This window comes from Geospiza fortis, unplaced genomic scaffold, assembly GCF_000277835.1.
Source record: "Geospiza fortis unplaced genomic scaffold, GeoFor_1.0 scaffold1628, whole genome shotgun sequence".
Lineage (NCBI taxonomy): Eukaryota > Metazoa > Chordata > Aves > Passeriformes > Thraupidae > Geospiza > Geospiza fortis.
This window is the reverse complement of record NW_005054558.1, coordinates 441,175-466,092: the sequence shown is the minus strand read 5'-3', so window position 1 is coordinate 466,092 and position 24,918 is coordinate 441,175. Positions and strand designations below refer to the sequence as shown.

The window sequence follows — 24,918 nt, the reverse complement described above, 5'->3', positions numbered from 1 at the left end:
TTGCTATTTTCATATTAGTAAATAACACATTCATGTTCCTAAAATATTTTGTATATTATATAGACACATACAAAATCCTACCATGAATCTGTTCTTCCTTCCCTGAGAAATGTTGATGTAACTGAGTCTGTTTTTTTATTAATGTCACATGCTACACTTCCAAATGAAAGGAAATGGATCATTTTTAAATGCAGACCAGTTAACATCAAGTTGGTGTAATATAACATGAGAGTTCCAACTGCAGTTGTGTAAAATGGAAAGAAGAGCATATGCAGTTTATAAAATTAAGACTACACACTTTCAGGGATATAACTCAGAAGGGCTTTTGAAACAGCAAGAGTCTCACCCCAAATGCACCTAGAACAGAGTTCAAGATGTGAAGGGCATAAATTCCCCTAACTGGTGAATATGTAAAATTTGGTGTCTCAAAATAGACTGGATAACTGCACACAAAGAGGGAAGCATAGCACAGAGATGGAACACAGAAATGTAACTTACCTTTGGTATGTTGCCCAAGACTAACAGACTTATGCTTGTCTGTTAGAATGTTACTTGGAACCTTCCTCTGAACATAGAGCCCGCTGTCTTTCAGAATGAGGCATAGGGCTTGTGCTTTCTTGTTTAAAAATTGGCTGCATTCCACCATCCCATCTGTTCCCATACAAAATTCCTTCCATTGGTTCTTCTCTTTTCTGAACACATTTCCCCCTAGTGTGCCCCCGTCACCAGGTAAATACTACAGGATGCTTTTGTGGAAGCTGTGCCATCATGCAAAATTATTGTCAGTAATGAAAGCAGATGAGATAGTAGAATAAAACCAAACAGGACTGTTTGCCTCACTGCAGGACTCAAAGCTCTGTCCCTCCTTGGAAAGGAGATTCTTATCCTGTTTTTCTCATCAGGGGTATTTTTTTTCATCTAATTTCATCTTTTGATGGTCATAAGTTCTCAGTCTCTTCCAGTAAAGTCAATGGTTCCTAAGAATTAAATAACTTTAGGACATTACCTACCTATCCAATTCAAGAAAATACAATTTATCCCTGAATTAGAAATGTTATAAAATTTGCAGCTGTTAATCTTTGAGTCCAAGGTTTGAGTGAAGGATTAGATAATACTAATGTTGCTGTCTATTCACCAAATCCTTTGAAAGTAATAGCAGAAACTAAATTTAATCTACTAATAATATATGTTGGGAATGTATTTCATCCTACAGTCTCCAAAGCAAAAGGGTAATGTACCAAGAGAAAAGAAACTTCCTTGTGCTTTTTGGTGACTTACTGTTGGGATTTCTTTCCAACAGGTTCTGTTCATTTTGTGAGAAGAACCCAAATGTCCCAAAAGGTTCTCACTGATAGAATTAAATTAATCCAGCTGTTTCCCCAAGACTTTCAGGCAACTAGGTAGGCACTGCATGTAGTTAAAATGAAGAAACAAAGCAATTGGATTTCTTGTGAGTATCCTCATGCTGAGATTTCTCCTCCTTTTTTCATGTGTATGAGTAATAGAATATTCTAGCAATCCATCTCGACCCATTCTAAAAGAACACCCTTATTTATTAAAGGGACTGGTCCTTTATGGTCAGCACTCCCTGAAGATCCTGGTCCTGAGAAAAGCTGGGACACGGTTCAGTTGTTTGAAGTGCCTTTAAGTTTGGAATAGAAATGTCAGCTCCTGTTCCTAAAGCAGTGCATCAGAGCACCCCTCTAAGCATCCTGTCTTGCCAGTGAAGGAAGCTGAAGCATGGCCTGGAAGGCTGACATAGTCCTCTCCTCCTGTAGGACCTGTAGGCTCAGGAGGGGGCGTGAACTTCCTCTGTAAATTTTGTAGTGGCTGTGCAACGCCCAGGACCTGGCACCTGACTGATCACCTACTATAAAGCACATAGAGAACTGAATGTGTAGTGCCAGCCTCTCAGAGTGTTCCTGAGGTTCAGAGACTTTACCTAGCTGTGATTTCTTCAGCATTGCTGGGGAGCATTGCAAAAGATGGCACTGCAATTATACATAACTGGGAGAAAGCAAAGTCCTAATGCTGTATGAACGTGTCTTGCAACTTCTAAACCTTTTGCTAAGATGTCTGTGGAGCCTGATATGTATTCTATTGTATGTAAACAATGGAGGCCATCCTCTCTTGAGGAAAGCATGTATTTTCCCAATATCTGCAAGGACGAGGCTGCAAGATATTGTCAGTATTTGCACGTAGGAGTCAAATAAACATGTATGAGAGGCAGAAAGGCAGGCTTTTACTTGACCAGATCTGCATCACATGTATGGATACAACCTACAACTATTTCACTTTCATCAGCTGTGAGCATTTCACTGACAAGGAGAACTGAGAAATCTCCTCATCCCTCTTTTCCCAGATTAGCTCATTCCCTCTTTGAATAAAGTCACATCTAAAATCTAAAATTAAATTGTCATTTGTCTCAGTCATACAGCAAACTGTGATGCATATTTTGCACCTGTCTTATTTGCTCGATAAATTTTTGAAGTAACATTGTGCCAAACTTTGAGTTAAGCACAGTAGGGCCTTATGAGGTTATTTATAGCTTGTATCTTTCAGGAACCTAATAACTCACCAGCACTTCCTCTCTGCTGTGTCCTATAACCAGAGAATGAAAGTTCCATGAAGGTCATATCCCAGAATGCTTAGTGCAAGGGCAACAGTGAGAGACTGTGAGGAGGGAAGTGGAGGGTGGGACGGGACACAGCAGAAGCATGTCAAGGAAATAGCAACATCCCATAACTGGGGTAAACTGTTAAATAGTCATTCAGTTTAGCTTTGCAGAATTTTACTTTAAATAGGGTGAAAAAAGAAAAAAGGAAGAAAAAAAAAGGGGATTAATCTTGTTTTGGCATGGGTGAATGAAAATGTCTTTTTATGGAGATGACAGAATCATCTTGATGTTTTTCCCAGCTCTTCCTTTAGACATTGTTAGCATTTGAGAAAATAAGGCTTAATTGCAGAATCTTCACAGCTACAAAGGTGAAAGTTTATCAGAACCTGATCTTACTGTGCTACCACAATCAGTAATTAGTTCCTAATTAGTTGGATTTACTGAAAAATACATGATGGGGACTCACCATGTGTTACTGGCATCTGAAACAATTTCATCCTGTTAGCTAGAAGAAAGTACTGCTGTCAAGAATGCAAGCCTAATTTTCCCACATTAGCACTGCCCGAGATAAACTGAGTTATTTCCAATCCAAGGTGCAAATTTGCTACTGTGTGAAGAATGAGGTTCATCACATTTCACATAGAGATTTAGAGTGCAGAAGAAAAGGATTGTGATATGTCTAGACTCCCTTTTCTACCAGTAGTTAATAGCATCTAGTTAATAGCTCTGTAACTATTTGTACATGTATCATGTTATTGAGAGTGTGATGTAAAAAAAATGCCCAATTCACCTCTGCTATCATTACAATTAGAGGGAATCTTATGACTTGGAATGATAAAGTTTGTCCCAGAACACTTTTCATTCTTTATTTCATGCGTTTTCTAGCAGACGAACAGCAAAAGTCTGTTACTTTCCTTTCCCCTCCATATTCAAATGCACATTTTTATTGACAGTCTTGGTAGGACAAAACTAAGCTGGAGGAGAAGAGCAGCAGTGAAGGTTAATTCATGGTCTTAGTGAAGCTTTAATGCTCCTAATTTTTGAGGAGGCATATTAATAGAGAAGGTTGTGGTTTTCTAGAAAAAGAGATGCAGAAGAAAGACTTGGAGAGCCATGGATTCAAATTCCATTGAGGCAGTATGGAGCTCATTAGCAGATCTAAGGAAAAAACATATTGTAAACATATTTAATTGCAGGATGGTGTAATCACTGTGGAGGATCCCTTTACCATACAGCTAGGAATTATTTATGAAGAGACTCATTTAGTCCAAATTAATAAAGTTCCTTTAATGTAGAATTTCCTTTCACACCCTACATGTGAAAGCAGCTTAACCTCTTACTGCTACCAATGTATGACATCAGTAACAAACTTGGTTTGTTCACTGCTGGGGTGCAGTGCAGTCTGAGAAGACATGACATTAAACAGGATTCATTTTTAGAAAGGCAGGTGGGAGTCAGACATATCTGATAGAAAAGACATGGTATATAAGTAGAAATTGACAGAAGAAGCCCTCTCAGCAGAAGCCCTACTAATCTTTCTGTATCTCACCTGTCTCTGGGCATCCTATGGCATTCAAACCTTTAGTCAGAAAATATTTTTCTTGTGAAGCAGGAGAATTCTCCTCATAAAATTGCTTGGAAGAGAGCATTTAGAACTCTTGCAAAATAGCATGGGCTTGATTAGCTAATTAAGATTGAATCCATCCACCTCATACTACTGGGCCCCTGTGACATGGGGATGACAGAAGTGACACATGACCTATGAAAGACTTCCTGTCTTCTGCAGTGGCAACCAAAATATCTTTTGTTTATTTTAAATTTCATTAGATGCAGTTAAGCAACTGAATTGCAAACCTGACTAAGGCGACAGGGAGTCAATGTGGTTACCAGAATGTAGATATCAAATGCTATTTCAGATGACTTGGGTTACCTGAGGCATCCACAGAAGGTGACAGATACAACAGCACTACATTTCACACCCTCTGCAGCTGGGGTATGTTCTTCTGGAGCTGAAGGTAGAGGCCAGATGAGATATTTCACATTAAATGGCACTAGATCTTTGCATGTAAGCAACTAAACCAAGGCCAAAATATGCAATTTAGCTGGAGACCTTTAGGTTGTGGAAAAAATATATACACTTTGCTTGTATTGCCTTACTTTTCTCTGTTTCAGTACTTACTACATAGGCTACAATAGTGTCCATAGCACATAGAAAGGTGATATTAAATAATTATTTCTGTGATAATTTACTGCCACTAATACAGATAGCATCTCTGAACAGGTGAGGTTGTAGGGTTTACAGGTAGCAGAAGGAGCTAAAGTAAAGTTTGCCTTACATGGGAGGGGTGGAGGCAAGACAGGCGAGTACTGATTCAAAACCCATTGTCCATAAATAAGCCTCTCAGAGAACTGATGCCTCCTGGAGTAGTAATCAAACTGTCTTAAAAATACCATGGACTCTTTTTCTTGACTGAGGGAGAAACACAGGAATTTGGACTCAGGCTGCAATGAGTAAGGGCAGATGCACATGGGATACTTCTCTTTAGGTGTGCTCCCCAGACCGAGAAAATTTGAATTACATAACTTACATTACTTTTTGAATGCATCCTACTCTTTGAGTGTTGAAGTCTTATACTAGGCTCCAGGGTGAAGGCTGATAAGAGACTTCCTGAAGTTATCTCCAGGATGACCATCTGGAGATGATCTCTAGAAGCAATGACAAGAGGAATTTTGGGTCATCCGCATAAACTCCTGAATTCATCTGGGTAAGATTTAGTCCTTCAAAGATTCAATTTACAACAGAAAAAGACCTGCGGTAGTGAGGATGGCTTCATGTTGCCACTGATACATTCAGTACCTGGGCTACAACAGAAATCTTAAGTAAGGTTCTAAATAAAAAACTGCGTTATAAGAGCTCCTTCAGAAGAGATGGGGCATGGTGGTACATACCCAAACCTCCTCTAGCTCCTGCTGGGCACTGCTGTGATGCTGTTATCAGAGTAGGACAGGCATGATGGGAAAAGATGAAGTCATAGAGGCAGACTTAAATATGTCTTGATATACAAGATGTGCCTATTTTTTGTTGCTTTCCAAGTTTTGGAAGAAGTCTCACACTGGAACAGGCATGCACTGACTGCAGCTGCTCCTAGAAGGGGAAGAGGAGAGCAAAAATAAAAACCTACTTACAAACCAGAATGAGCAACTCAACATTAAAAATTTCTCTGTGTGCTGTTTCTTTCATTTATCCATAAAGGTGATTATTACATCACTGAAATACTTTTCATTTATTATTATTATTTTTTAAATTCTGTTTGGTATTCATACTTTTGTTAGACAGCTATTCTCACTTTTCACCATGAGATACCACTGCATTGAACACATTCATTGTTCCTTCTAAGCAGCTGTTACAAATGTATCAGAATTCTTTCTCTTGGATTTTTCAGCTAAATACTGATCCTAATCAATTTGCTTAAATTAATTCTGTATTACTTTAGAATTTGTCATCATGAATCCAATACTTTCGTAAAAAAACCCAGAAATTATTCAAATATGCTATTTAGAAATGCCACCTAACTACTTCTAAAAACAATTAATACACTAGGAAATACAGTATTTCTAAACCAAAGCACAGATGGCACAAATGACATTACAGAAACTCTTTAATTGATTAATACCAAATACTAAAGCTATTGTCTGCTACTCTGCAGTTGGACTTTCTGTGATGTGCATTTACCAAGCAACAAGAGCTAGCATCACTATGTTGGTATGCTTGACTGCGGCATAGCTCTTTTTCCTAATTAATTAAAATTGTTGAGGGACAATGTATTGTTTCAGCCAAGTTTTCCAAAGAAAAAACTTAATTTCTCTGAAAATTTAAACTTCCAAATTAGATGAAACAATTCTCTTTAAAATGGTCTGACACAATGTGTGAGTAACAAACTATTGCCAAACTATTGCCTAACAAGTTGAAAAAATCTGTTTCTTCTGCGACACAACACCATATTACATTGATATAGTCTAAATGGCAAAGGTGGCTTTTGTATTATCTATCCATCTCTAAATTTAGTGACAACTTTTTCTATTATCGTCCCATGTTTTTAGGCACATTTCTATAGGTAATATATTACCTATAATAATGAAATATTACATTTTTAATATGATCAGGGCATGCATACACTCAAGTACAGAACTGTTCATTTTAAAATTGCTTCCCACAATTTAAAGGTGCCAGATATGAAATAAATTACTGGTTAACTACTGAGCCTTTGAAATCAGCCAGCCTCCTGCTTGCTGCAGCGTGGTGCTGCCAGCAGGTAAGAGGTGATCAGCACTGGTAAGGCCACACTAGTGGAGGAGCACCATGTCTGGTTTGAGGCAGAGAGTTGGAATTGTTAGAGAGAGTCCAGCAAAAGGCTACAAAATTGGTGATGAAGGAGCTGGACCATCTCTCACATGAGGAAAGAATGAGAGAGCTAGGATTGTTCAGCCTGGAGAAGGCTCAGGGAAATCTTGTCAGTGGGTATCTGAATGGAAGATGTTGATAAGGACACAGCTGGGATCTTTCCAGTGGTGCCTGGTGACAGGACCAGAGGCAACAGGCACACCTGTTGGTGACACAGAAGGGTCCCTCTTGAACTGCAAGAAATACCTTTTTTTAACTGTGAGGGTGACCAAACCGTGGCACAGGTGGTCCAGGGAGGTGGTGGAGTCTCCATATTTGGAGATGTGATCCTGGCCTCTAGCTGGCCCTGCCTGAGGAAAGGTATTAGACCAGATGACCTCTGGAGGCCCCTCCCAAAATCAGCCATGCTGTGATTCTATGTAGGTGCAGCATCACCCGTGCCATTTTTTCCTGAAAAGCTTCTAGTAACAACTCTGCTGTATTCTTTCATCTGGTGAAATACAATGGAAATGACAGCAAAATGATCCCTTGGAGAGGTAATGCTTATCAGCTCAATGCAAAGCTGAGCAAGTGCAAATATTAATATTCAGTTTAAGGTCTAGTCTATCTGAATGAAGATGCACTGATGTTTCTTTAAGTATGTTGGCTCCAAGTACTTGCTCAGCATCTTGAATCCTCTTGAGGACTGGCCTCAGGATGTGTAGTCTCATCACAAGACAGATGCTGCTGCCTTCTGCCTTCAGATTTATGCCTTGCAGGTACTATCACAGAGCTGAGCATCTCTTACAATTTCTTTTGCCTAGCAGAACCATCCATTGCTCATCATGCCTCCTGTTGCAACCCCCATTACTGGAGCCTCATGCCCCCTTATTTACAGAAGTTAGTCATCCACTTTAGCACTGAGCCCTAGAACAGGACATTCAATTTTATATTCCTTAGTCCTACAAAATTCAGGAAAAAACAATAAGGAAATTGCAAGTATGTAATATATGTGTATATGTATGTACATACATGTAAAGAGCAAACTTTAATAATTATCTACATAAATTGCATCATTGCTATACTGGAAATATTTTCTATGATTTAGCTTGCCCTTATAATTACATTTACTGCTCATATAATTAATGTAAATTTGTGACATTTTTCTTTAGAATATCATTTTCAAAATGTACTATGCATGAAGAGGATTTTTTTACTACATCTCCCATATTTTACACCTACAAATACAGTGCAAAACATTCTGGGAATATTTTTATTAAACATGAAATATAGCACATCCATCAATATTTTCAGCAGCTCTTAGACCAAATTTTGTATTTTCCCCTATAAATTAAAAAAGTTGACTATTTAAATGTTATTAATAGACAGGCTATATAACACTTTTCAAAATGAAGATGATAGCCCTGAATTTGCACAAATTACAGTACTGTTCAGTCTTTTATTTTGATGTTTTAAAATTCAACTAACAATCTGACTTCTGAGAGAAGAAAGATAAAACAGGAAAAGACAAATCTTCATAAAGGAGTAAGGCCACTGTGGCTAACTCGGTGTCATCAGAGTTAATACAGCAGTCACTTTTGGTGTCCCCATTGTCTTGAGGTTTGAAGTTGGTTCTAGTAAGGCAGATGCATTTTTGGATGTCCCAGAATGACCAGATGTCTTAGTTGCAGGACCAGTTCTTTTGACTGAGTGGACTTTGCAGAGAGCCTTACTTCAGGGCCAGGTGGCTCCTGGCCTCAGTCCCCTCCGTGGTGCCTTGTGCTGGCACAATGTTCAGGTAAATGTCGTACTGTTGGTCCATGCCAAGGTAGCTGTCGCTCATGAGATACAGGGTGTAGATACACCTGAAAAGTAAAAGCAGCATTGTTAGTTTGGGAATTGGGTCTTGACTGGTTGGAAAATGTAATAATTAAGAGAATTTGAGAGTTTGTCATACTTTCCAGGAGTTTCTGGAGTATAAAAAGCAACGGAAACAGTATTTCGATTTCTGACATATCCAGTTCTTTTCAGGGCGATAAGTTCTTTTTTATCAACTTCTCCCAATATCAAAAACCATCCTTCATCCTTAACTTTGGGGAATCGAGGAGCCATTGCTTTACTGTCCTGCTTTCCCTGTTGGGTAAAAGAAACAGCTTAGGAAAACTAGAAATCACCTTTCCAAAATGACATTTTTCCTTGAATGAGAAACACCTCACAACCACATTGCTGTCAGTTGTTAGGTAAGACTATAATTTAGCCAAACTAAAATAGTGTTGTTTCTTTCCAGAAGAAGGGTTAAAAAAATAAAATAAAAAACTACAGTCTACAGAGAAAAATCCAGAATAGAAGATATTATTCCACTTATTTTGTAAACTACTAAAACTTGAATGGAAATACTATTCCCTTTCTGTAATTTTATCTCATATATTCCAAATACAGAAATATGAATTGTAAATCTAGTATCTTTAAATAAAGCTAATACATTTTATTCAAGATTAATATAAAGACAAAAACAACACTTAGCACTTCTTGAGTTTGAAATAGCAAAAGGAAAGATTATTTCAGTGATTCTTTAAGACAGTGACTTCAGCTGGAAGCTGAAGACAGAATGATGCACATTCAATCAACATTCATTCTGCGTTTTGTAAAGGGAAAGGTTTTACTGAAGATTTATAGGGAAGAAGAAACACCACCACAGCAATGAAGCTTTATGAACAGTTTGATCCAGCTGTTTTTTACAAAAAAGGGATCAAATTCCAGGAGAGGCTTATAAAAAAGTGATCACTGCATGAAATTACTCTGGTCCTTTCACTTCCATGGCTTCTTCTTAGCAAAAGTCTCTGCCAGTAAATTGGCACAGCAAAAAGAATGATGTATGGATGAGCTTTGGCCCTTTGTTCTTCCTAAAATAAGACAGTTTCCCCTTGCAACTATAGTGAATCTGCTATAGTAATGAAAAAAGTCTTTTGAGAAACAAGAATACTTTTCAAATATAATTCTTAACTAATATAAGATAACTTCAGGATTTTCAACAGCACACATGTATCTCCAATATTATTAAAATACAATTGTCTTAAGAGTCTCAGAACTAACACCTAAAACCATTCTCCACTTTTTTCTTCGGCCCTCTGCATCTCACTAAAATGCTGGTAATTATAATTCTTAACTATTTGAAATGTTAGAGAAATTAATTACCAAAATTATAACTATGGTGGTCCATATGTCATTCATGGTATGTAAATGACAGAGAAAGGCCTGGATAAGTGAGTGACAGCTCCATTGTCAGCAGTGCATGAAGGCAGGTCCAGCTTTCTTCAGATCTGACACACAGGTACAGCCAGGTACTGCTGCTGGGGCAGAGCAGCTGGAAAACAGTGCAGCTCCTGGAGTTTCTGATTTGGCACACCAAGATTTACTGAGGGCCCAGTGAGCTGACCAGCCCAGGAGGCAATGAGATGTGCTTTAAATGGGCAAAGGGCTGGGACTGAAATGTAGTGGGAAAGAATTGTATGTGGAAGTTGTTCTAGGAGCTGTTCAAAAAAGCATCAGATGTAAAATATAAGGAAAATATTCTCAGTAAAGGCCTGAGGATGTGTTACAAATAGAAACATATTTATAGGTGTGAGTCTGTGTGCAGTTTGGAAGCACCTGTAAACATAACTGGAATGCTTATAAATTAGTTTGATTTTTTTTTCTCATTGACTTGGTCTAGGATTTTACCTTAAGAGCCTACTTACTATCCTGTTGCAACCTGAAAGAAAGACATTTTCTTTACTATGAATACAGAAAAGGCTTAGAAAGTGCTTAGAACTTACATAATACTTAAAACATAAAGAAACCTATTTATGACGCATAAAGCATCACTGACGATATAAATGAATTATTGGACACTTGTCCAGGGAAGGAAATGATAAATAAGTCTACCTGGTACCCCATCTGGGTTCTGTGCAGGTTTATTTGGAGCACATACTCTTGATCAGCATGCAGTTTGATCCATCTCTTATCATCTCGTGTGTCTGTTGTCCAAGAAGGAACAGGTACTTCATTCTGCGGCTGAACTGCATCATCCCAACTGCCCTTAATGCTCAGACTGACGTTTAGAATTGGCAAACGGCACAAGAAATTCCAAGCCTGTAGAAAAAACAGATCCATGTGGATTATGAGATAATCTATACAATCATTGCCACTCTAACAATAACAATTCAGTGTGCAGTCTACATATTTATTCTATAATAATATTTTATTGTGTATTAGAATATATATAATTGTACAACTCTCAATCATAAGCATAAAATACCTTTCATTAACCTTTTATGCTACTTTCTTCCTAGCAAATAAAACAAATGTGAAACTCCTCAAGCACGTTACACATGCCTTGCTAAGATTACTGATGTCTGAACACAGAAAAAATTCCTTACTGCTCCCGATTAAAGTATTTTTTCCCTATAAGCCACTTAAAAACTAGTATAATTAAGTTTTAAATTAAACTTCCTTAGCATAATCCGAAAAGAACAAGTCACTGCAGTGCTAATTAGCAATAGGCAAACCTCAGAGAGTTCAGAGGATCAGTTCAGATAATTAACCAAAAGTTCAACTGCATATCCAAAGTTATCCCTATTTTTTTTTTCTGAGGTTTTCTTGCATCGATCCTCATGAACTCTCCTTCTTAGAGGCTTCCTCAGGAATTTTAAGTCTCTGCGGGCTCCCTTGAACTGCAACAGGTCCTCAACTTTCTCATCCTTGTGCAGAGAACTGTTGTTAGAGGATACAATCTGTGTAGCTCAACATGACACTCTTAACCTTAAAAAGGCATCCTGAATATGCAGCCCTATGTTTCTCTCATTTTGGTCTCTATCAGACAAGGAAAAGTAGTTCTGAGAAGCTGTGACAAAAATGGAAGGGAGCAATGTAGGCTTTCATTTAGTAAAAAAGAAAATCAGCACGTTCATGCAATGAAATTTGTTAGGAAAAAGAAATGGTATCGGCTGTGGAACGGAGGAGTGATTTGTGGCCTTTCTATGGCTGACAAAGATAGATGAGGATGGCACTGGAAGAAAAAAACTAAAGACCAGGAATCACCCTCTGCCCTGTCATCTTTCCACTCCATCCCCAGAAAAGAACAGGAATCAGCATATATGAAAAGCTAGAGGGTGGGAAGGAGAAGAAGGAAATAAGAATATTGGTCTTGGAAAAGAGCCATCAGATGCCAAAATGGGAACTTGTGGCAATGAAGAGGGTAGGCACAGTCACATGGGCAATAGCATGGAGCAGAAATGTTTTATCTGGAAGAAGACTAAAGCATATTTTATTTTTCAAGTATGGGTTTGACCATGTAGTGTTTCAACAACATGTATTTTCATTTAGATAGTGTCTGATGTGTCTGATTACTTTTTCTGCGCTGGAAGGCCTAGAGGCCTAATGAAAGCTCAGTTTGCTTTTTGCAAAAGACATCATTGCCACGAGTCATACTGACAATAATAGCACATGGAGTCATACTGACAATAATAGTGTATGTCAATACATGATTAGGGATACAGCAGCTCGGGAAAGCAGACCTAAGGTCGTGCTGCCCTAGGAAAGGTGGTGCTGTCTCTCTCTCCTGCGTTCTCCCCACCAGCTTGCTGTGCCTGTCTCCATCCCTGGCATGTCAGCATTGCCATGCTGGGATTGCACAGCTAGATGGATCAGCTTGCTAATCATTTTGGTGACAGCATGAACTTAGATCAGCTTAAAGCTGATTGTGGCAACATATTCTCTAATCCTGCAACTCTGAATAAGCATGAGCCTTCAGTGCCACTGAAAGAAGTGGTCCAGCCTCCTCCCCTGCTGGCACAAGCATTCACGTAGCCACTTGGCTACGAGCCACTTTGACTGTCAGCGAGAGGGCTGATAGGATTCCTCCTCCTCCCCTTGTCCCCAGATGCTCACTCCCACCTCCTTGCCTGAGGCAGACACAGCATTTGTGCAGCTGTGTGGTGAGCTGGGTCAGGGGAGGTGAAAGCGGCACGGGGAGGGCAGGACTGCCCATTTCGACTGCAGCACAGGCTTATTTGGATTAAAATGGCTGCATTACCAGAGTCTGGCTGAACTAAATGAGAAAACTGGCTTCAGCTACAAACTAATCTCTCTCTCTCTCCTCTTCTGTGTATTGCATGAACAGCTGTATCTGCTCAGTGCAGAAGGTGGGGACGGCCAGCTGTGAGCGCTCAGGAACTGCAGTGTAAAAGCAGGGGACGCAGATGAATTGCACCAATGTTCTTAATGGTGTCTTAGCTAGGAAATGACAGGAAAATTATAACAGAAACTAAAGAGATAGCACTTTAAGGAGGTAATACACATCTCTTTTTCCCAACTCTGAAATAAAATGGGGGAAAAAAGACAGCACTTTGAAGAAGGTGAAAAAAATACCACTGACATTCTTAACTAAGTCATTGTTGCTAGGATTTTGATACATATAATACACAAGACTACTAACCCCTTTTCCATCAAATCACACAGAATGACAACTTGAGTAGGAACATCTCTGGAAAATTATTTTATGTTCAATGTAAAGGTTTTTAAGAAGAAACTTAGGGTAGGAACTCTACAGACTCTACAGTGACTGTGTCTCTGTGTGTATAAGCAGGGTATTTCTGCTGAGATCAGGACAGGCACCCTGATAGAAACCTACCTGGCGATCACCTCTTTGGTTGTACTTTAGATATCATTTGTATCAAAAGTACATAAAAGCCTGAAAGCTTTTATGTGTCTCAAAGGACAAGACCTGTTACAAATATGTTAGAACAAAGTTTAATTTCAGCAGAGATCATAATTTAATAACTCCTTTAGTGGCATTACCTGTTAGCTTCACCATAGTCCGGTGAAGATTATGATTTGGGCTGGTTTATGTCACACAATCCCAACATAATCTATTTGTCAAAGGCTTCATGTCATCATGCAGTTTTTACAACACAAACAAACCAAAGTAGCTCTGAGTAACTTTCTAATTAGATAAGAAAGCAGATTTAATATGTCATCTTATGATGGCTAGTGACAGTTGTATTTGATGATCTTAAGGGTCTTTTCCAACCTAAAGGATTTTATGATTCCTTGATTTATCATGTCTTGTGTATTTGAAAATTATAGGCAAAGTTAGTATTGCTTGATCATTGATACAGTATGCACAGCAGGCTGCCTTTTTATCATGCATGCAATGAGGGGGAAATGAAGAAATGCTTTTCTCACTAAGGAAAAAAGTCAAGTAGTAGCAGGTGAAAGTGAAAAAAAGATTATAGGAACACAGATACTTCCAGAGTAAAAGTAGATGATACTAAAGTACAGATAATATTTATTTATTTTCAATCTTGAAGTTTCTTTTTTCTCTTTCAAAAACATCAATATCAACTAAATATTTTAAAAGGTGCTTAATGCCTAAGTAATTTAGAAACAGAAAGAGATTTGTTAAAGAAATATGATTCACAATGAATCACTGAAACCTAGAGCTTTGACCAAAGAGTGGGGTTAGTCTAAATAGTTTGAATTTAGGTTGTCAGCTTTTAAAGCTCCCCTGACTTTCAGTGAGGTTTGGAATTATAATACTAAATTCTGTAAAATTAAACTCAGGCTCCCATGTGGCTTAGGTACTTTTTGACAATTTTAATGTTTTTTTTTACTGTATAGAAAGACATAAGAACATATCACCTCCTTTTAAATATATCAACGTACTCAATATATACATGCACATATATACTATACATATACATTTATCTACCAAGCCCATAGATTCAAATTATAACCAAATGAAAAATTCTTCATAAACCTCTGGGAACATCATTAGTATTTTTGCCAGTAATCTGTCTCCCCAGGACCTAGCCTAATATTCCAAATCCATGAGCAGCTTCAAGAGCTGCTATTTAAAAATTAATTACCAATCTGCTTAAAAGGCATTTTCTTTTTTCCAAATGTAAAACTTCTTCCTTTTCCCATCTGCCTGAAATTATGTAAAGCTTAAGCTGTTTTTACCAGTGTCTTGCTAGTAATCTTTAGCTTTAAGATATGGGTTCAATATACTTTGAGTGAGAAGTAAAAGGTTTTTTAGGAAAAGAATGGTTTTGGCAATTTAGTGTCATATTTACCACTTTATTTGGCTCTGTTCATGTCTGGTGCCAGAAGGCTAAGCTTAAACTCTGTAGTCTGATATTCTTTCTTTATAGAAAACATAGAATATAGATGCTGAAGAATTTTTCTCTTGGTTGGCCCCTCTCTATGTGAGCACTGAAAGACTTTGCATATGAAGACACTCAACAGGCAGTCTCAATACGAATTTTAATTCTCTGCAAGGTATTACAATAGTTTTAAACACTTTTTTTTTCTATAAAAAATACTGCAAGGAATATAACATATTGGTATAAAGCTGTCACATTTTTAATGCCCTGTACAACACAGTCACGGCTTCGCTATACCCAGTACAGCCATTCCCAGCTCATGGAAATGAAAGTTTCTCCTCACATGATGGGAAGACATTATGTTTTTCCCTCTTATATGCATCTGTATTTACAAACATAGATATATAGAGGCATAGAGTCACTCACAGTGTGAACATAGACACCACATACACGCAAGCTATTTTTGAAGAAACTGCTAAGACATTTCAATACCAGCCAAACATATTTATCTGAGGATTAATCTTCATCTATTGAATCAGACGAGAACACTGCCATGCATACAATTATTTAATTAGCAGCCAAATCCTCTGCCAGTCAGCAGCCGTTCCAGGCATACTGATGGGGCAGTAGATGCAAATCTCACAGTAGTACTGCTTTTTCTCATTACTACTGCAATTAGCACTTAAATTGATGCTTTAAACATACTAATTTCTGGAATAATTCAGGATTTGTATGTTACCTGGGATCGCCTCACTGCAGAGACGACACCAGATTGCTACGCAAATTGAAGCACTTTTGAGCCAAATAACCATCATCATATCAGACAGAGCCAATTTGCATTTGCTTTTAAAGATAACAGAATGGCAATTTATGCAAATAAATTAAGTAAGTTTACTTCTGAGTTCTCCCTGAACTAATTATAACAATGTTCTAATTTTTTATCACATCTGAAAGTTGGACTGAAATCAATGTGTATTATGTTAGAAATCTGTTGTTAAAGGAAGCCTTTTTTTGATGTCAATACATTTTCTTAATTCAAAATTTTGATGTTAATTTGGTTACAAATGCAGATGTCTGTTACAGAAATTTAAGTACTTTTCTTCTTGTTTGCATATCAGTAAAAGGTTTAACTGAAGCTGAACAGTCAAACTGTCCTTTTAAACATTCAAATAAACAACATTTGAAGTATCGCTTTTGAAGTTTTCATCTTTCCTACATTTATTTGAAATCAATAGGCTTAGAATGTGATGAATGCTATGGAATATAGCTATCCTTTGCTGTGAATGCCTTGAAAATGAGACTTTAGCAGCTCAACATTTTGGAACAGTATTTTTTTTCCCTCCCCTGTGAAGTATGAAATTTTCATCGTCTTTTTCTGTTTCAAACAGAAAATGAGTGCTGGATCTTTTACTAAGAGTATTCTCAGAAAAAATGGTGTTTGACAGACCACTTCAGAAGCCAGCTATGATGACATTTGCAATGCATGTATTCCTAGAGCTATGAAAAGGTGGATAACACTCAGCAGATTGAATGACCTAGAGAAGCATCTTTAGAGCAGAGAGATGTGGTAATATCATCCATAAACCAGAGTCTGTTACTGCTTAGCAGGGAATAAGTGAGAATAATATTAAGAAAACAGACAGAGAAGAACTTCTGTAAAGACAGCAGTACCTTGAAATTAGAGCAATGAATGTGTTGCACTTTTATACTGAACGTCACATGGTATTTACTGAAGGAGAGAGAATATTTCTTTGCCCAACTGCTCTTCCTTTCCAATCACAATGATAATGGTCACAGATAGAAAGTGTTACCTGTGAAATGTGTGCTGCTGGCAACTCACTGTCCACAATGGAAGCAAAAACATTCTCTTTTCCTTCACAGGCAGCCATTAGTTCGGGAAGACACTCGATAGGTCCTTGGTAACCTCCATGCACACTCTTCCTTTGGCCTTGGCTCCACTTCCTGATACAGACAGCAAAACATATGCCCAGGGACAGAAAGCAAACATTTGTATTCCGTTGTTTTGGTGGTAAAACTCAATACTGCGTTCTGTTTTTAAAGGGTGGTCATTTATTTTTGGTTAGCATTAATTACTGCATCATCTAAGCATCTATAGAGCTTTGCATTATCTATGATGTTAAGATGGATACTAATGCAGTTTTATAATGGATTAAAATAAAGAGATAATTAACATACAGAGTTAGATTTGTTGGGACTTGGAACCCTTCCAGTGGTCTCTTGTTAATTTGTCTGGAATCACGGTTCTCAAAATAATCTGTGGGGGTTAATTAATCAATGAATATTGAAAACAGAAACAGAAAATCCATTTGGGAAAGCATCACTGTGAAAGACAGAGCTCTGCTTCTGATTCGTTAACAAACATTCTCAGGCACAACAATGCCATCCAAACACCATCAGCAGCAGGAAGTAGAAATAAATTGGAAACCTGCTCATGCTTAAAAGAATTACATACCGAAAAAGGTAAAGATGCTGGAGCTCTACATTTGGCAAAGTAAGCAGGGATGAGTCATGTATCCATCTACCCTGAACCACCATCTGCACCAGGTTGGTTATGTTCAGAGCAGTCACCAGCCAGCCATGATGTGCTGCTACATCCAGCATTGCCTAAGCAAAGAGACACATAATAAAAAAAAACCCCACAAATATAATTGCACACCTGGTTCATACAAGGAACAACATGTGAATCATGTTTAACATACAGTGATTTCTAGGCCTTAACATAAGAATTTACTTCAACCTCTATTGATGGCAGTTAGGCACTTTTGGAATTAACCTTGAAAAAAGATGAATTAAATCCTCTATCACTGTCATCAGTTCTAACTCCTGAAATGGTAATTTACACAATGGTTTTGGGGGTGAGAACTGAAGGTAGACTCTTTTCCTTACAAATAACTGCTCTTTGACACAACTCAACTCAGAATGAAGGGGAAAAAATCTCAACATTTACTGTAAAAGAAAAGGTCACAATTAATGGCAGTATTTATTTATATTTTGACATGACAGCTTTCTCAGAATTACATAACTATTCAAAAATCCTTGAACTCTTCAAGAACAACACCGATATATTTACATTTGTTCAAAAATTAATACTAATGTCATTTACGAGTAGCAATTATTATTTCCATTTTAACTAAGTACTTAAAAAATCCCTGGAATTGGACTAGATAAAAGCACTAAAATTTAGCTTAATAGCTTATTAGAGGTTTTGTTCAACACTGACACATAAGTTGAAATCTTGAAAAAAGCTTTCAAAATAGCTTATATTTTGCCTATGGTGACTGAAAGTGATCTGAAACAAAATTAATTTCACCCTTTGCACTGTGAACAGTTGACTGGCTTGAGAATGAGGGTGAGGGATACTTGGCTGTCTCTCCTTTGGTATCTCTATCATCATCCTGAAAAGCTTCCCCAAAGTACACAGAAAACACAAGCAAACAAAACCCCCCTATGCAGCTATACATCAGATTTCAAAGTGTTAACAATCATCCTGCCTTCCATGCCTCATAAGTTTCTGTTCCATTTCTATTTCCCATGTTTTGACAGTACAAATAAGAAGTACACTGTTTATTAACAGTATACCTCTTATTTGTATAAAGATCTAAAGCTAATTCAGTATGGATTTGCACATATGGCAAATGGCCCTATGGACATGAAAAAAATGGTTCTGCTTGCTTTTTTCCTTGACTGGACTTACACTCTGTTTGGTTAGTCTGAAAGTGAATTTAAGAGTTCTTCCAAGGAAAAAAGAACCAAACATGAATTTTTGGTTTCAACTTTTTAAAATAGTAAACGCAGCTATTTGGATATGTAACATACTTTCCACCCTGTCTATAGTACAATGAATGAATTATTATGATTTATGAAAGCATTTCAGCTGGTGAAAAAAAAAAGCTAAAATGTATTAGTTGTCTTGCTTATTTTGTTGTTCAATAACATTATGATCAAAATAAAGAGTGGGTCCTCATATTAAAACACTCTAATTCACATTGGAGTAGAAAGTCATATATTTAACAGTAGTTTGCCATGGAGAGAATTTAATATTTGATTGAAATACCAGAAAATAGTTTTTTTAAGAAAGCAAGGAACATTGATATATTGAATCTGGTGTGTCGAACAGTTCCAACACCTTTTTAAATACCATCTTGGTGTTAGGAAGGTTGTAGTTTGATTTTAGGACTAGGCTTCAGATGTTTCCATGGGTTTTTCTTGTAAACACAAATGATATTGTTTGATACTTACTTAGGCAGCAGACACCTGCACCATTTTAACTTATTTTCCAGCCACTAGCGTAATGAGGAGAAGCTGTCTGTGTAAGTCTTTACATTTAATCAAATGTTTTACAGACAAACAAAAGGCAGCATTTACTTAAGGCAAACTAAACAGTGAAATCTTCTTTAAACAAAGGAGTTGTTTACACACGCAGAGCTATTTCAATTAAATTACACTGATTCTGGAGAAATACTGACTTTAAAGACACAAGTTAGTTTCACTCCTGGCCAAGTCACACAGTTTATTTTAGCAGTTTACAGTGCAATTTCCACAGGTTTTTTTTTTCCAGATCGGGGTGATAAGACCAGTGACACTTAGAAAAATATTTGAAGTGTTACCCTGTATTACCCAAATGTTGTCTCATTTCTCATGAATGGTGGATAAAGGGCCTTTCAGCTAATAAAGATCCAGATTTAATATTTAATTTTTTGGAGGAAGAGTCATAGCATCCTGAAACTCTCTAACATTCCTAACGACCCTAAAATTAGTACCTCACAACACAATCTTACTGGTTTCAATTTTCTGTCTCTTCACTCGGCTTGCCAAATTGATTTCCATGTAGGATTGTTTTCACTGAATGGAAAATAAAATTATGTTAGAAATCACATTTGAAAGGAGAAGCTTTGTGGCCTGCAGATTTACGTGTTGGTTCACATGACATTTACTTGCATAAGGAGGGAATGTTCTCAGCATCAGACTGGAGTCAGTCTTTGAAACTTACAAGGTGAGTTGCTCTTTACCTGATTTCACATTTTAAAGTATATTGAAGACTATCCTTACAGTACAGTCCGTGTTTCTGAGCAGTCTGTGTTGCTGAGACAGTCTGGTATCTGCCTCCTGTTCTCCACTACCTGATTCTTGTTCTTTTCTGCTATTCTGACAGCCTAAAACATCATGTTCCCCAGTGATGATACTGCTGCACATATGTGAAGAATAACTGGTGCACACATATCTTGTATTTTCCATGAGTGACAAGAAGAATACAGCAAGTTGTATTTTTAGTCAGCGTGAAGCAGTGGTATTTCATAGAATGCTTCTGGAGATGCACACATAACACTATTTACATTGTTTTTTTGTTTTTTTTTTTTTTTAATCTATCCTTCTCTCCCCTTTTAAACAGAGGTTTGAAAAGGGGAAGAGTGAAGATGTAAGAGAAAGATAAATCTAAAACAAGCTATACTTTGAAATTAACTGGAGGATCCTTTCACATAGAAAATCTCCTAGAAATTGATAGAGGCCTACAGACAGATACTCCGTAGGGAGTAAGGAAAGCCTGTGTGTGTGAGACTCTGTGTTCCACATTGTTATAATGAATCCACACGGCAAATCCTCTTTTCCTCCTTATTTTCTGCTTCTTTACCCATAGAATTTATTCACAGCATCTCTATCTGGATGTGAAATCCAAGACAGTGACATTGTGAAAAAGTCAGAACAATGGTAAAGTTGGCTTGTTTCATCTGCTGCCTTGGAAACCTCCACACATTTTGTTTTCCTCTAAGTGTAAAACACAGAGATGCTTGATACTTAAATGGTTACTGAAATTCCTATAAATACTCAAGGTAACAAATTGAGTTATTCCCCTATTTCCAAACGTAAATATAAGGAACTAAACAAAGAATATAATACAAACCACAAAATTTTAAAGTATTTAATACTTATATTATCTGATGAGTAATATATTTAGTTTCTGTGGTTTATCTAGTTGCTACCTGTTTAGCTTGTTGTTCTTTTTAAGTCAAAACCAGTATAATTTTATAGAAACTTTTAAGCTTTTATTTTGCAAAATAGTAAATAAATTCTAAATATCTTAGAGTGGGTAAGATTGGAACAGATTAAGAGTATTATTCTAAATAATATGAAACTGCACAAACTGGTTACCTGCCTTTCTAGCCTTAAGAATTTAAAGCAATACGGGATAATTTCATCACAGAGAGAAATTTAAAAGAAGAAGACAGAGAGTGCAACAAGTGAAACAGGAAACAGTAAAGATGCTTTAACTACAGAAAAAAACCCCACATATTTTTTGGGGGGTTAAATTAAATAATAAAAAACCAAACCAAAACAAAAAACACCCCTCTAAGCCCGCCACATTTTAACCTGAAGTAGAATAAATGGACTAAATAGATGGAGTCAAGGGAATTATTGGTTGTTATAATAGAAACTATGTTTACCATCCTCTTATTTGGGGCTCCTTCTGCACTTAGGAGAATTAAAAGCAGATGCCTATACTGAGATGGGTTTTCATGAAAGATTCAGGCAATAGCTCTTAAGCCTTCCCAATGTCATACTTGGACAGTTACAAAGTAATAACAGCAATTAGTGACACCTCCTTTACATTTTGTCTGTTACTATCAAAACCAGCTTGGCTTGTACCAATGTGGGAAGCAATGACCTAATAACCACGGCTGGGGCAGCACAAAAATGCCAGTGATCAGCAGCTCATTGATGTAGAGGTTGTCAGGTATGGCAAAACCTTTCATTCTGATGGTATTTGGAATTGAGTGCCAAAAAATTTGGATCAAAATCTTGCTATTGCTGTCATCATTCCAGGAGTGCATTAAGACAAAACCATCAGCATCTACGATCAGGTTTTCATCCTCTGTTGTTCAGGAGCAGCAGCTGCTTATCCTTAGGTATGGAATGCTTCAAGCTGATCAAACTGTACCTTTCTGGTCTGACATGAAGCTGAAATTTAACAGTCTGTCTCTTTCTAGCCAAAGTTATTACCGATGCTTGGAATTTAAATGATGGTTTATAATTCTCTGGTTTGAGGGAAGCAAAGATGGAGGCAGGATGTGGAAGGGGTGAGTGTGTGGCACTCTCACTGACAGCAAAACATTGCTTTTCTCTGGTGTTATTAAGCACTCCCTCTATGTGCTCAAAATAAATTGGAATACTAAACTGTTCCATAATGAATATACCCCCCCACTCAGCCCCACTCATTTAGGAGATTTTTCAGGCTACTAAAATATCTTGATTGCTAAATTCTTTCTTCTAAAGACTTTTAAAAGAAGTTTTTATAAACACTGTTTTTGGTATTACTTTCACATCCTTCATTTGAAAGTCAGATACTCTGGATCACTCTTGTACGACTGGGTAGGTGGCAGGGGACCAGACTAAAACTAGCAGAATTTCTGATCTACCCAAATGACTTAAACAGCTTTTTCCTTTAAGATAAGCTATTGAAGTGTTAAAAGTGATACAGATTGCATCTCATTAACAGAGCCTGCATACTGCTTAGAATAATTTCTTCTTCTTTTTGAAGTCACCTGTCCTATAACTCTGAATATATTAAGCATTTTGACTTAAATCCTGTAAACATAAATGTTAATATTTTGTGGATAAATTATATTTAAGCTAAGTGTCAATGAAGCTATAATGATAACTGGTCTGGATACAGAGGCAAGGTAAAGAACTGTAAGAAATGCCATTCCAGTTCAGAATTACACCTGTGACTACTCAGTTAGAAGCTGAGTGCCTACAGTGATGCCATTGGTGGCAATGACTTCATGGAAAGGGACTAAAACTTCAGATGTACTCAGGGTGAGTTACATGTCTCAAATTTATCTACTTTTAAAAGATTAGTCTTAGCTTCACAGTCTATGACACTTTCTTTAGTGCTTTTATTAATGAATTTGAAGTTTAGTCTAGGACTAAATTTCAGTTACATGTAGGAGTTTAAATCCACAGGTCTATTAAAATTATTAGAATTGTGCTTGCTTACAGCTGTTTAAGACTCCAGAATTTATGTGAGAAATATTTATAGATAATAGACAAAAGGATATGCATTTTACCTATTTTTTAAAAACTATGAATTCAGATAATAACAATTTTTTTTCAACATGCTTAAATGTAGGAAGCCTTCCAATACATAAGATTATATTATGATCCATGTGTGACTTGAAATTCTGCTAATAGAAGTAAAACATTTTTTCATATGTTAAAGCATGCCATGTACTTTAAGTTTCATGTTTTTATATAAATCATGACTATGATGCTTCAATTACATAGCTCAGAAACAGCAACTGACTTGAAAAGTTGGAATTTATTTGAAGAAATATTACAGAGAGTTTAAGGTCACTACCTTTGGTATGTATATATCAGTAAAACAGGTATCTACAGAACCTTTGAAATTCAGAGGTCTAGTTCAAAATGACTTTTTAGAAATGTTTTAATCTGGGGAGGGGGGTAGTTCTTTTAGATCAATTAAATCACCCTTGCACAACTGCGTGGTTTCAGCCTACAGAACATCCCCCCTGTACTTCATCAGAGATATAGTGAATAAGTTGTAATTAATCCTATTCAGGAGGCACTCCTTTTATACTGCCCTCTGTATCCTACTTCTCTTCACATTTTTTTTACAAGCATATTGAGTGTCCTCTTCCATATGCTCTGCTACCCCCTATGAGAGACTAATTCTTCATTCTCCCATCATCATAAAGGTCTCACTGATGTATGCAAATTACAACCTTCCTAGCTGCTTCACAAGATTCCTATCCCTGTATTCATCCTTTAGCCTCCATAGTAACATTATTAGTATTTTCAGAACTGGAGAAAGGACAAACCATTTACTGTCTACACTTAGTGGAGTGCAACCCTTGGGTTCTTACTGATTTCTTTTAATAGTATTACAGAAATAAAAGCAGCTACCGAGTGTGATATCAGCAATGTAAACTTGGTAGGGCAGAACCCATCACTCAGAACTCATTGAGTCCCAATAGCCAATTTATTTTCAAATTGCTAATTAATAAATTGATATTTTCTACTATACCAGCGAACCGTAAAAAGAAAAAGATGTTTTTGATAAGAATCACTTTGCAATAAGTCCCAATTTCCTAACATAAACAATGTCTTAATGCCAGCACTTGTTTCAAATATTACACAAATCTACCAAAACCCATGAAAGATACACAGCATCTTTCTTATAAAAAATCTGTTCTCTTTACAGTTTAGAGTCAGTTTTAAAGTAGGTGTGTAGTATTTTGCCAATAATCAAAATTTTTTTTAGTGCATTGACAAGAATCCTTTTCAACAGCAACAGTTATTCCCAGTAACTTTCTCCTGAACTTTTAGCCCCTTAAGGTTAGCATTCAGGAAGCTCAGCTGCTGTCTAACAAACTTAATTAATCAAAAAGTCATTTCCGAGCTGTAACTATGAGTAAAAGTGCTTCAAGTGTGCTAGCAAGCCTACAAGTTAATCAAAATGCTAATGCAGTACAAATTAAAGTTGTGATTAACATTTCACAGTAGCTGCTTAAGTGAATTGATCACACAAATGGGTTAAGCATTACTCATTTCCTCCAGCCCCAACTGGGAAAAGGTTTGTCATGGGTGGGGGAGGGATCAGGCACAAGCAGCACCAAATCATCATTAAACCATCACCAAGGTGCTTCCATACACCACATCACTGATTATCCACAGCAAGCAAAACTCCAGCACCACAAAGGTAACCCTCCCTTCTCCCACATATATACCTACACAACACA

General features: G+C 37.1%; 1 protein-coding gene and 1 long non-coding RNA gene across 2 annotated transcripts in view; both read right to left on the bottom strand.

Moving 5' to 3' along the window:
- Positions 1–3,469: 3,469 nt before the first annotated feature.
- Positions 3,470–7,601, bottom strand: LOC115948849. Its single transcript, XR_004082618.1, has 2 exons — positions 7,266–7,601; positions 3,470–5,762 (listed from the first exon to the last, which is right to left on the bottom strand). It is a non-coding gene; the product is annotated as an uncharacterized LOC115948849 (long non-coding RNA).
- Positions 7,602–7,987: 386 nt separating this feature from the next.
- ASCC3 (activating signal cointegrator 1 complex subunit 3) overlaps positions 7,988–24,918 on the bottom strand; it is a 236,942-nt gene continuing 220,011 nt past the window's right edge. Inside the window, 5 exon segments of the mRNA XM_031064101.1 lie at positions 7,988–8,863; positions 8,956–9,131; positions 10,923–11,129; positions 16,954–17,104; positions 17,616–17,767. Of these exon segments, the coding sequence (XP_030919961.1) occupies positions 8,728–8,863; positions 8,956–9,131; positions 10,923–11,129; positions 16,954–17,104; positions 17,616–17,767 (822 nt within the window). The 3' untranslated portion in view covers positions 7,988–8,727.